The sequence below is a fragment of the Misgurnus anguillicaudatus genome, chromosome 9 (assembly GCF_027580225.2).
Source record: "Misgurnus anguillicaudatus chromosome 9, ASM2758022v2, whole genome shotgun sequence".
NCBI lineage: Eukaryota > Metazoa > Chordata > Actinopteri > Cypriniformes > Cobitidae > Misgurnus > Misgurnus anguillicaudatus.
In genome coordinates this window covers 20,130,970-20,144,967 of record NC_073345.2, presented here as the reverse complement: position 1 = coordinate 20,144,967, position 13,998 = coordinate 20,130,970, and the positions used below count along the sequence as shown (strand labels likewise).

General features: G+C 38.5%; 1 protein-coding gene across 3 annotated transcripts in view; it reads right to left on the bottom strand.

Annotated features, from left to right (window-relative positions):
* The window catches only part of zbtb16a (zinc finger and BTB domain containing 16a), a 125,180-nt gene that overhangs the window by 72,417 nt on the left and 38,765 nt on the right, over window positions 1-13,998 (bottom strand). For all 3 annotated transcript variants that reach the window (XM_055180811.2, XM_055180813.2, XM_055180812.2), the window contains exon 3: window positions 832-929. In XM_055180811.2, the coding sequence (XP_055036786.1) occupies window positions 832-929 (98 nt within the window). The remainder of the gene's footprint in view (window positions 1-831; window positions 930-13,998) is intronic.

The following is a 13,998-nucleotide window of genomic DNA, read 5'->3' as shown; positions in this document are numbered from 1 at the left end:
AATTGAATTGGGCGGCTCAGCGTGAGATGTCACTCATCTCTCCGCACCGCATGGTTTTAAACGGCCCTGCAAAAAGTCAATCTCATCTCACTATATGAAGATATTGACATCGAAATATTTCACGACGCGAGACTGAAAGTCACTGGTTATTTGGTTCCGAAGTGTAATCTCGGAGGTTCTTAAACTAATCTAATCTAATCTAAACCTCTAATTACTGTGGAATCAATTGCCTCAATAAAGAGCTCCTAATTATCATAAACTGGAGTTAAAAATGGAGGAAATTTTACCCTTGTGAGTGTCTGTAAGGACTTTGATTTCTGTGGTTTGTGATTCTAGTAGTCATAGAGGGAACTGAGGACCCCAATGCTTTAATAGACTATATATAAACTAGATACACTGCAAATCACGGAAGAGCGCTTCTCTATTAAGGAACAGATTCACTTCCCTAGAAAAAAACCTAAAAGCATTAAAATAACTGCACATGTCCTCCATGATTCATACAAATCATATCGTGTGTTAAATTACATGCCTGTTAGGCTACTAAATAACTGGAAACATGGACCACACACAATCTAGTGTTGACTTTCAACACTAAAATTGAGATGGATTCATAAACTAATCTTTTCAAGATTCCTCTTCAAAGTAAATGTACCTATGAAACTGTGCAATCTAAAAATACTTTTTATAGCCAGCTTCATGGTACACATGCACGATGCACACCTGGCCTGAAGTTAAACTGACCTCAGCAACAAATACCTTGTCTGTTGTTTAAAAAGCCTTTAAAATGCAAATGTGTAGACAGACTAGTGCAGATGATAACATGCATGTTACCTGAGTGAGACAGCAAGTGCATCCTCAGGCGCAGACTGTCCAGGAAGCGTTTGCCACAAAGCTCACAACCGTAGGTCTTCATTCCACTGTGTAGTTTCCTGCAGGGAGAAATAGGACAAATAACATCAGCCAACATCATTTGTCATTCACAAAAAAATGGTGTTCAGGGCACTTTGCTGTATTGGAAGATTTGATTAGTGTGTTAAACAATGAAGATAACACAATATAATTTTAGCTTAACGTTTCTCCAACACTGGATGGGACGGCTTTAGTACCCACAAGTAGGCCTGGGCGATAAATCGCCTGCGATTTTCATGCGTATCTCATCAGTAAAGTCGTGTTCGTGATTAGTAGTAAATCGCCATCACCTGCTTTCAGATGGAGCAGCATTTATTACACAGAGCTGTATTTCACCGAGAAGCTCTGCAAAATCGCATACATTATTGGAGGTGATTTGTCCACGATTATGAACGCTATTGGGTGATTCTCGCAAAATTAGACTTATGAGGTGTCATGAAACATTTTGATAAAAAAAGTAAATGCAAAGTAAAAGTATAAAAATAAGAAACATACAGTACCAAACATCTCTTCATGTACTATTTTGCACATGATTTCAAATTACATCATACAAACCAATTTTGTTGTTTTTTACACATTTAAGGGAAACATTTTCATTACCGCAATGTGTCCATGACTGGATTTGGGTTCTTTGACATGGAAATATTTATAATTAAAAAATCTAAAAAATAAAAAGCTTCAGTCCATGTTATACTATAAACATTTACAGTAAAGAAACATGTGGTATTTGGCGATCATTGGTAAATGTAGAGACAATAATAAGGAATATAAATGTGTCTAAGAACATTTTTCTCATCCTCCGCAACAATTTTCAATCATTGTTTAAGCCCTCAAGTAACTAACATAAAAAAAAAAATAGTTAGAAGGGACATAATTGACTGTGACACTCAAGATGGCTACCAGGTTAGCAAGTTCTTATTTTTTCTCTCCAGAAAAAAGTTGAAATTTTGTTTGTAATAGGACCTAGACAACTTTTTAGTTCTCATTACCGAAACATGAGTTTGTAAATGCATATATTTAATGTAATATCATGTTGCGGTAATGATAATTTTTGATAATGATAATCTAAAAAACTTTAAATAATTCTATAAGAATTTTTTTTAAATCCTCTAAAAATAATGGTTATAGTAAGTTCAGACCTTAATCTTATATGTGCAAAAAAAATAGCTTCAAGGGCTTTTTAAAAAATCTGATGCTGGACACCCGATTTTGCCTAGCTTCTCTGTGAAACACAGCTCTCTGTAGTAAATACCTGGAGTCCTTGTTTATGGACAAAATACTAATGTAAGTAGAGGTTTGTTACACTGTTGTTTATCTTGAGAGAAAAAAATTATTAACTGTAGTTTGCAACTTTAAATCATTTTAGCACCTTACTGTAGTAAGTATGCACATAAATAAAAGTTGAAGTTAATGTAAAAATCGACATTTTCATCAAATTAGATGATCATGATAATATTAAAGCCTGTTGCTAGACTGCTTTATCAGACAGAGAACTCATGAAATGCCTTACAAGTTAAAATGATCAATGACATGTGGTTTCAAAGTCCTATTGTTCATTCCTTCGGGTCCCCGTGTGGGAATAAAGGGGCCCTTTATCTAAACAGGAACATATAGATGGTCATGAGCACCCAGATAAGAGTGAATTTAACGCCACTGGAAGACAGGCAGTGGGTTGCATTTCAAACAGGGGGTCAACTTTTTTATGAGGCTGAAAGTGAAACATTTATTCGAGTAAAACTCTGGATAAGGAGAGATTAACCAATCAGAAGCATCATGCCCATTCAAACAGAAAAGATCTGAATTAACTAGTGCATGCACATGTGTGTCTTTTTCAGGGTTGACGACAACAAAAGGTTCCAAGCATCTGCATCTTTCTTTTATAAAGTCAATGCTTGAGAATGAACAAACAGCCACCCATTAAATATACCATTTACCTTACTCACGGCAGGTAAAGTGGTTTTATGGTTGCATTGGACCTGTGAGCCGTACAAAGCAGGAACACCCTTAATAACAATGCAAGAATGCTTCGAGAACACTGGCAACTTGCTGCGAAAGCTGAACTGAATTGGTTTTTATTAGCATGCTTACAGCATTTGGTAATTGTTTCCATCATGGTAATTAGTTCATTGTTTGCACTTTAGTGCCAAACGTATACATCTTTAATGAGAAACAAAGACGTGCAGTTTCACGATTTTCTATTCGTACTACACAGATAACTCACATTGCACAAACATTCTTAAGTTGATGTTTCTTTAAATGGCGTTCTTTCATGCTAGTAAAATCCATAAGCTGTTTGGTTCAATGCTACGAGTTCATTATCCGAGTTGATCCTTCCATAAAGGCGAACTAACCAAAAACTATTTTTGTTATCAAACAAACCCTCTCGTTTTCGTTTGAAGTATTGCGAATCCATGCCGCATGCTGGGCTGTAATGATTTAAGCTTTTATTTTATTTTCAGTGCAGAAATAGTGACAAGAATTATGAAGTAAGAAAGTGAGATTTAACCTCAGTGAGAAAAACAAAACTGATGAAAACCCATTTGGTGGCTGAGAACCGAAAAAAAGAGGAGACTTCAGAAATAAACAAAAGAGGGGGGTGAGAGAAAACTTGCAGTGCATCCAAAGTCCTGATGGCTGTCTTCTACATGGGGATTGTGGAGACCCAACAAACAAAGAGAAGAATGAAGCAGCAAAGCCCTTTGGCAAGCTGCGAGTAATTAAAAAAGGCCTGTAAACGCCTTCTAGGATAAAGGGCACTTCAAAAGACGGACGGGCGAGCGAGCGAGCGAGGGGGAGCTGGGAAAAGCCAGGGGTCTGTGCACCTTTGGGATCTGGGCTAATGCGGACAATACAGAGATACTGTAGGGAGACACTCAAAGGCCTTTGTGTGGCCTCAATCTAGCCATTGTTCCTCTCCTGAGGTCTGAGGAGACCTCGCTACAACAGATTAGAGAGACCGTACTGTCAAAGTGACCCTGCTGGCCCCGAAGGGACGTTTGAGAGCTGAGAGAAGGCACATGGGATACCCTGGGCAGGAAGGACTTTCGCTACATTATATGTTGAAATCTTTATGAAGAGTCTGCAAGAATAATACTTCAGGCCTGTGCATTTTAGTGTCTACTTTCACCTTAGAAAGTGTAGGGGTGCAATATATATCAGAATTATAGTAGTAACACAAATGTGCATAATCACAATATGAATATAGAAATAGTTGGGGATAACTAATTGATTTTAATACTTTATAAAGTTATAAATAATCAAAGTTTTAGGACAGAGACAGGCGAGACAAAAAAGAGTGATGCTTTTTCCAATAAGAATATAAAAACAAATATTTCAATATAATTTAAAGTGATTTGACAAACTTAAAGCCTTTTCGCATTGAATATCATATAGACGGTTTCATGGGACGCACGTGATACACGTCTGGATCCGAACCTTACTTCCAGTTTCGTTTTTTTAATGGTCTGACTAGTTGCTAAACTGATCTCTTGAACAAATGCCTTGTCGAAAATAACAAATGTTTTGGTTTCCTATGTAATCTATGTGTTGTTTTTTTGCGTGTTATATAAATAAACTACGTTTAAAGAACTCTGTGTTATTTATTCTTAGCGGATTTTACCGGAAGTTACGTGCGGACCGCGACAGCCGCTTGTTTATGTTGTTACTGCTGAAACGGTCTATAGCGCATTACTGCAAAAAATGACTTCCTTACTTATTTTAACTGAAAACAAGACAAAAATACTAAGTAAAAATATCTAAAAATTCTTAAATTAAGATGTATGGCCTAAGAAAAGACTAGTTTTTAGACAAAAGTATAAACTTTAAGTAAATTAGTGCTTAAAACAAGCAAAAAAAAAATCTGCCAATGGAATAAGAAAAAAAATATTCAAAATAAGTTTACTTTTTTCATAAACAATTAATTTAAGAATTTTTTTCTTATTCCATTTTTTTGCTTGTTTTAAGCACAAATTCGCTTAAATTTTATTTTATTTTTTCTAAAAACAATTTTCCTAGGTCATTTTGGCTCATCAAGAAAATACATCTTAATTTAGATATTTTTACTGAAAACAAGACAAAAATCCTAAGTAAGAAAGTCATTTTTTTGCAGTGATTATTTAGCAAATTTTCACATATTGCACTTTTCCTCAAAGGTCACGTACTTTCTGATCCCATTTTTTAAACCCTAGTTAGTGTGTAATGTTGCTTTAATAGCCTAAATAATACCTGTAAAATGATAAAGTTCAAAGTTCACTGCCAGGCGATATATTTTCTTAAAAGAATTCGCCTTTCAAAGCCTACAGCGAACGACCGGTTTGGACTACAGCACTCTACTTCCTGCTTTAATGATGTAAGTCGAACAGTTTTTTGACTAAACTCTGCCCACCGGAATATGTCAGTCGCCAGCTAAGCTAACGGCAAGCTAAGCTGCTATCGAATCACAACCCACTAAACAAACTACACAATCAGAACTCGACAAGTATTTCTGGAGAAGGGACTTTATAGGACAAAGAAGATATCAGCCCGTTTTTAGGACAGTGAAAACAGCGCTATAGAGATATGTAAATTGTGTGAAAAATATCGCGTTTTTTACACGTAAAACATGAACACATGTTATATTGCGCACTGTAATCACAAACACAGTAAGAACGGGAACTTTAATATTGTGCAGCCCTAAAATACACACAGGCACAATACCATGGTTCGCTTTAAAGCAGAGGGAGGTAATTAGCTTTACCCCTGCTTCTTTTTACAGGTGGTTGAAAAAAAATGAGTGTGACCCTAGGTGTGACACGCTCAAACCCGTTTCAAGCTCGGATCACTGCGACAGCCCTGTCGTAAACGGAGAGTCATCGGGGCACCTGCCCCTGCAATTATTACAAGTTTTTTTCCCTGGACAAGCAGAAGTAAACCCTCTGTAGATTTTATTGGACATATATACGCCCCCCACCTTTCATTCGACATGCACCTCCTATGTGTGAACTATGGCAGTTCCTTTCCCCCAGGCCTCTCCAACCAGCTGTGCACTGGTTTTGCCACCGAAACTGTAGATGGTGTGTGAGCAAAGAAAGGATGGGGGGCACTTTGTGTGCCTTCAACAGACTGACTGTAGTCATTAGGAAGGAGGCATAAAACTCTCAAGCCATTTACTCAGTTAATAAGCGACTTTGTCTAACAGTCAGTTTTGACAACGGCAATAAATTTTAAATTTATGTCAACAAAACATATGCTGAACACCTCATTTCAATGCCGGTGTGGCGTGCTGGCTCGTAAATCAGCCCCTGTTTGAAACCCGAGTAGATTACGGGCCTGTGTTATTGAGCTGTTAGAGCCCAAGCCATATAAATCTGAACTCTCTCACTCTATGGTGGACTCTGAGCCGTACATCATAGCCAGGAGTTCCCTGTCAGTGTAGCCCACTCGCAGCCCCCCATCAGGATGCAAACTTGAAATACACAAATGTCCCTCTCTAGGGTCTTAAAAGATGCTACATAAACCAAAACTACATGTTTAAAGGTCACGTTCTTTCTGATCCCATTTTTAAACCCTAGTTGGTGTGTAATGTTGCTATAATAGCATAAATAATACCTGTAAAATGATAAAGGTCAAAGTTCACATGCCAGGCGATATATTTTCTTAACAGAATTCGCCTTTCAAAGCCTACAGCGAATGGGCGGTTTGGACTACAGCCCTCTACTTCCTGCTTTAATGACATCACTAGAACAGAACAGTTTTTTGACTAAACTCCGCCCACAGGAATACATCAGTCGCCAGCTAAGCTAACAGCAAGCTAAGCTGCTATTGAATCACAACACACTAACCAAGAACTCGGATACGTATTTCTGAAGGAGGGACTTCATAGAACAAGGAAGACATCAGGACATTTTGAGGACAGTGAAAACAGCGCTACAGATAAGTAAATTGTTCGAAAAATACAGCGTTTTTTTCACATAAAACATGAACACGTTATACTGCACACTGTAAACACAATCAATGCTTCAAAAACACTGAAAGAATGAGACCTTTAATTGAGTATCTGTATAGTAAGGTTGGTATCTGCTTTATTTGACCCCAAGCATTCAAGTTAAAAAAAATTAAAAATAACTTTTATTGTAAAAAATGTTTATATATTTCATTTTTTGGATTTTGGAGTCATGATGCAACTTACAACTAACGAGGCAACGTCAAACTCCCTTTCATAAACTTCCCTTACAAATCAAACTGAAGAAATCGTAAAGAATTCAAACACGAATGGGACACTTTACAACTGGTTATATCTCTCAGCGGCAAAAAACAAGCTGTACTGTCCTCCACGTCTTCCTTTTCATCCTCGGGTACTTCATTGTCTGGCGGCCCCGACAAAACAGGTCGCTGGCCCGCTCGGTTCGAGTACAGCGTGCTTAACAACCGTGCAGGAGGGGCATGCGACGCTAGCAGCAGGAGAGGCTTCGTACGCTAGGCCACGGCCCCTGTTAGAGAAATGATAATGCGGAGAGGATCATGGGAGAGTGGAAGGCTGTCCCTGGGAACAGAGAAGCTGGCCCGTGCAGCCAACCATGCCACTCATTCATCTGCTTTTAGAAGGTCCCACTCGATCCCTAAAAGGCATGCCAGCCCATGTGCACACTCAGATTAAGGTATTTGTCAAAGAGGGCCAACAATGCACAAGAGAGAGAGAAAGAGAAAGTGTGGGGTATGTAAGGGGGGGCAAATCTGTCAATCCACTGCTGCACTTGAGCTTAATAGAGATTTCAGCGAGGTGTTGACACCACACTGCCTCAACATTACCATAATGATGATTAATGTTAATTGACTTTCAAAAGATCTTTTAGGAAAGGACAGTCGACTGACCTTGGCTATATAAACGTTTTATTGTAATCTTACGATGTTAAAAGGAAAACTTGGATGAATGAAACACTCCCACAAAATTAATGTGTGAAATATTGCGAGGTCCAAAAGTCTTGGGTATCAAAATGAAATACGCAGATTGTTTTTTAAAAGATGAACAACAACCCAGATTTTTTTATGCTATATCTCAACTGTGTTTACATCTTTTTACAAAAGGTCAGATTTTTTGCTTCTACTGAAAGCCACAAGAATTCACTGGGATCAAGCTGGGATAACGTGGATCCTATCATCCTATCAAGTGTAGCCTATCATCAGATGAGATACAAAACAATTCTCAAATTCATGCTTTGACACAATTGGATTAAAAAACCGGACTGACAAACACAGGATTACAAGGCCGCTTGAATGAGGAGACAAATACGGAAAACGCAAATCCGGTTTCGTCCGGATTCCGAGGGATGAGACATCCCTAAACTGACTGTTTGCTGTATCTCTCTTTATTTCAGCAATCTTCGCCGAGACGACCGGCACGTCTTTCCCCCTGTCTTTTCCAGCCCATTAAGAGTGAATGAGGCAAACAATGGCGAATCAGATGGCGAAGAAACAAAAACAAACCGACAGCATCCCCAACAAAAACCAACCAAATTTCAGCTGTTGGAGATAAGCCCACCCTTAACCCCTGAAACTGCAACCATGAAAAGCCATTACCGCGTTTATGAGCCGTGTGCCACTTCTCGCTCTCTCTCTTTATCTCTTTCTCTCACACACAATGTGGTTACGCTCTATAAGATACAATTGTGCTTGAATATATTATTTTGACTGACAGAAAATTACATAGTACTGCCAATCTCTCTCACTGTTTACCAACCCCAGTCTTTATGTCTATCCTTTGTTTCAAGATCTTTTTTCTTTCGTTTCCTTTTTTCATGATCAGAACGTATCAAATGGCTGGGTAATTCTCGGCGGCGTGAGCTGTTTATCAGGAGTACTGCTGTACATATCAATGACTCGGCCCTCTCTCCCTGCGGCGAGACATTCATATGAATTCCAGCCACACTCACACATACTGCAAACTCGTGCTAAGCATAGATGAGGAGCGCTGAAAGAGAGACCAAAGAAAGAAAGACAGAGAGAGAGAGAGAGAGAGTGAGAGAGAGATGGGTAGACAGTCTGAGAGCAAGATCGAGGGTGGCTGCCTTTATTACAATTCGGAAAGGGCTTTTTCTATTATGCACACACAAACAGATTAATAGAAACAGATTTCACCTACAACTTGACAGATAAGGACTGACAACATTTTTACATTGCAAGAATAAGAGCGAATAGGCAGGTAATACAAACATTTCAAGGGTTTGTTTCTCAATAACAGCTGAGATATTGATGCCGTTTCAACATCTAGTGAGCTGCCTACAAAGGTTGCATTTTAAAGAAGCCGTGGTGTACTGTAGAGCATCCTCCTAAAGATTATGCTGCCACTTTTTTGAACCCTAGAGTTAAACATTTTTACGGTTTTGGAATCCATTCAGCTGATCTCCTGGTCTGGCAGTACCACTTTTAGCATAACTTAGCACAATCTATTGAATCTGATTAGACCATTAGCATCGCGCTCAAAAATAACCAAAGTGATCGATATTTAAAACTTGACTCTTCTGTAGTTACATCGTGTACTAAGACAGACGGAAAATTAAAAGTTGAGATATGGGAAAAATATTTTAACTCCCTGATTATTTTTGAGTGCAATGCTAATGGTCTAATCAGATTCAATGGATTAAGCTAAGCTATGCTAAAAGTGGTAACGCCAGACCCGGAGATCGGCTGAATGGATTCCAAAACGGTAAAAATCAAATGTTTAACTCTAGGGGAGATGAAAAATTAGCATATTTTCAAAAAAAGTGTGTGAGTAGGCATAGGCCGGTTACCGGTTTTAAGGTATACCGAGGTTATAAAGAGTCAAGGTTTCAAAACCACTAAAATGTTATGTGATACCGTTTAAGGTATAAGCTGTGTTTACACAAAATTAAGTGAAATAATTAAGTCATGTAATTGATTTGATGTTTACATTTAATATTTTTAATATTACTACATTTAAATTTTATAATTTTTTGAAAGAATATTATAATTTAAGGCCTTATTTTTGCCTGGCATACATGTTGTATGATGCTTAAAATAAAATGTATGTTGTTGTTTGTATATGCAGACATTTGAAAATAACACATTTTAGTATTGCAATGGCAATACTGCAACACCATACCGCCAAAATCTCATACTGGCCCATAGACCCCTTGAAATGCACTGTGATTAGTAAAAAAAACAATACTGTACACATCCAAGATGGCAGACAGCACCAGAAAAACTTGCTCATGCATTCACAGATGTACGTGTTTGTTATGTATTTTATACTTGGTGATATACATTTGACCCTGAATATGAAAACCCAGCCAAAAGTAATTTTTTGTTACTTACCGTTTTCTACATAAAATCATCCTACACAATGTAAAGAACATTCTGTGAATATTACCTTGATATTTTTAATACTGACTGGGTAAGGTCATGATGAAAACTTAAAGTTAAAATACTAAAAATCAAACTTTGTTGCTCTTAATCTCATAATCAGATTATGAGACTTTAGCCTGGATATCACAGATAGGTCACACATTATATTAGCTATTGCATGAAATAGTCTATTGCATTGTAGGGCTGGGCAAAAAAAACAAATAGATTTTTCAATTAATCGTTTTTTTTTACGTGGTCGATTCAAAATCGATTCTCAAAGAGCAGAATCTTTTTTTCATATTTATTTTCGCAAACATTGAACGTAAGATTAACGTTAATCTAATAACTAGTCTTCTTTACTAGATGTCACTCTCTTTTTTGCCTTGCGCGATATTACCAAGGAGCGAGAGGCGAGCCTGTCATTCATTCATTCAGTGCTTAAAATGGCGGTTTCAGGTGCTTCATTGACTTTGATGCCACCTTCACATAAAAAGTCAGAAGTATGGAAGCATTTTAGATTTCGCAAGAAAGACGACGAAGATAGTGTTATGGCTTTTAATTTCTTTTTATTAATTACCCACTTGTTAACTGCTGTTCACTGTTCTTTTTATTAATATAGTATTTGTATTAAATCTATATTCATTGAGTTGAATCGAGAATCGGATATAAAAACCGACCCGAGAACCGGAATCAAAAATTGAATCGAGAATCGAATCGATTTGATAGCTTGTGAATCAAAATCGAATCGATCTGGAACATCTAAATCGATACCCAGCCCTACTGCATTGTTCGCTTCTATGGAAAAAACTGAACATCACAAGGCAGTACACACCATAGCAGTTCAGTTCACTATGAAACGATTTTAAATTCATAAAACGTGGCCCTGTTACCTGAAATTACCTCAAAAACCCTAAACGTTTTTTTTTTAACTCCAGGCCTAAAATCAACAATAAATCCCTGCCTTGTTTCGTGGATCAATCTTGTTTTTCAGCGAGCGAAACACGCCGGGTGGCTGAACCACACTGTGGAGACCAGGTTAAATAAGCAGCATGTAGTCCAGGCTCTCCTATAAGAAGGGGAGGGGGTCTCTTCAAAAACAAGACGTATGTGAAGGTGTATCGGGAGACTGGGGCGTTGAACAAAGCTCAATTATGTTGTCCGGGGGAACGACACAGCGCTGCTTTCATTATCCTTTCGAAGCCTCTTTTCTGTGGAGTCAACAGGCAGAACTGTGGCGCATTAGCCGCACACAAGAGCTCTGTCAGGAAGCGGGATTAAGCCGGCGCTCCTAATTGCGCTACCTGGGAAAAAGAGACACATTCGCCTCCTCCTAATCCACAATTTATACCTGTACCTCTTCAGCAAAGGCTGGGGGACAGAATTCACTCCTAATGCCTCATTCGCTGGCACCCTCCGTCATTAACCTAATGACACAAACTATAAATGACCAACACATCTGTCAATAGAATTTGCGGACACTTGTGTTTGCAAATATATCAGGATTGTGTTCAGTGACTACCTCTGTGATTTGAAGACCTTTGGCACTTACAATAATAGCTGTGCCGGCTAATAAAGGGTTTGAGCTTCTTTGTAAAAATGAGAAGTTAAGAGAGTAGAAAACAAGAAAAGCATCGGGTGACATCTTTAAGCCTTGCAGAGTATGAGGTTAAATACCTGCGCCAGCTCCCAAATCCTCTTTTTCTCTTTTTCTTATCAAAACGCCAACCACTTTCTATCTCTGAATATAGCAAGTCTTTCATTTTTCAAAATTCCTTCGCAGTTTGTTATGTTCTTGTTTTCCTCCGTTCCCATTTGTTGATCTTCAGATCTGTGAGGCTAGCGCACACAAGCTCGCAGTGGCTCTATAAAAAGCTCCAGACGAGAGTTCCCTACACTATGCATTATTCATGGGCATCACCTTCAATCAAGTGGCAGAAACCTCAAGGATGTCTAACTTTAGGTCTTTTCTTTTTGAAAAAGACGACAGAAGCAGCCAAGAAACATTCTGGTATGTCTTGTATAATTTATTCCCTGTTCAGATGACTTCAAATACTTGTACCCTCTTGTGTGTTTCAGTTTATATCTGCCAGTGCTCTGGGAAAAATACATTTCTTCCTGTTCTAACAAGCTGGCACCTGTTACATTAATAAAGATGAAACTAAATAACAACCTGTACAAGATGGAATGCGCAAAAACAAGATGCAAAAATTTAAGAGGAACAGCCTGCGAAGCACGTTACAGATGTATTATCATTACCAGTAAAAAAAAAAACCTTTACATCAATTCATATCATCATTACCACCACCTGGTATGAAGCTCTTTGTAAACACGCATGGTGTTGGCACAAAAATGACATTAAAGGGCTTGTTTGGACCAGTCGACAAGGGGGGCGTTATTTCAGTTTATTACGAAACACAACCCTGTTTGTATAGATTTTGCTCCAGTGACAATGACAGGTGGGAGTGTTGGATTTTATGGCGGTCCACGGATTTTATGGATTTCGTTTTTGGTTTGATTTATGGTTTTATTTTGGTTGTCACACGGCCCAGACGGGGCGCTTCGTCCGAACTTGACCTCAGAAATGCGAGACCACGTAAACACCCCACAGTGTTGCGATACCACCCCTTACCTCGGCTGAGGCACCGGGGGAGTTTCAGGTGCCGGAGCGCACTCGCGCAAGCCCTGCCAACACGAGCCATTTGCACAGTCATCCCCCCTCACCCAACCCAGGAACAGCAGTGGTCTGAAATAGCCAGGATGCATTGTCTGCAGTAAACAAGCCTCCCGTCTGGCATGGACGAGCGGCGTCCCAGCCCTGATACGTGCCGAGTCACAATCCATGTTACTCACCCACAAACCAGCCTCTTACCAATAAAGTGCCAAAACAGCTAGCATGCAGAGGAAGAGGAGAGCGGAGAAAATAAAGCCGTGACATACTGAGAAATAAGAGCCAGACAGTCATAAACAAAAACAAAGCAATGTCAAAAATGTGCGCTGTATTAGATTTCTGGTGTACACAGGGACACCAATAATGGCTCTCATAGAGATTTCGTGTCAGCCTGTCTGGTGGTTTGTGTTGCTTCTTATTATTTTACAGAATAGGGCAGTGTGCGAAACTCAGCTGAGCGCAGTTATGAAGCGCATGCCAGACCACAATAGAAACATGCAAGGCAAATTTTGGCCAGCATAGCAAGAATCAGCTTTTTTCACACTTACCAGTTAGCTCACAATTCTGGCATATCTGCCAATAACGCCAATATTGTTCATCGTCATAATGCTTCCTCTTTAATAGGATAGGTCATGTTGGGTTTTTTTATACTCCGATAAGTTTCTTCATCTTAAAGGATTAGCCATTTTCTTAAAAAAATAAATCCAGATAATTTACTCACCACCATGTAATCCAAAATGTTGATGTCTTTCTTTGTTCAGTCAAGAAGAAATTATGTTTTTTGAGAAAAACATTTCAGGATTTTTCTAATTTTAATGGACTTTAATGGACCCCAACACGAAACAATTAAACAGAAGTTGTTTAATGTAAAAAAAATTATTTCGTTTCGCTAGATAAGACCCTTATGCCTTGTTTGGGATTGTTAAGAGTCCTTTGAAGCTGCGTTGAAACTGCAATTTTAAACTGCATTAAAACTGTTACGTGTTGGGGTCCATTAAAATGAGAAAAATCCTCGAATGTTTTCCTCAAAAACATAATTTCTCCTCGACTGAACAAAGACAGACATCAACATTTTAGATGAC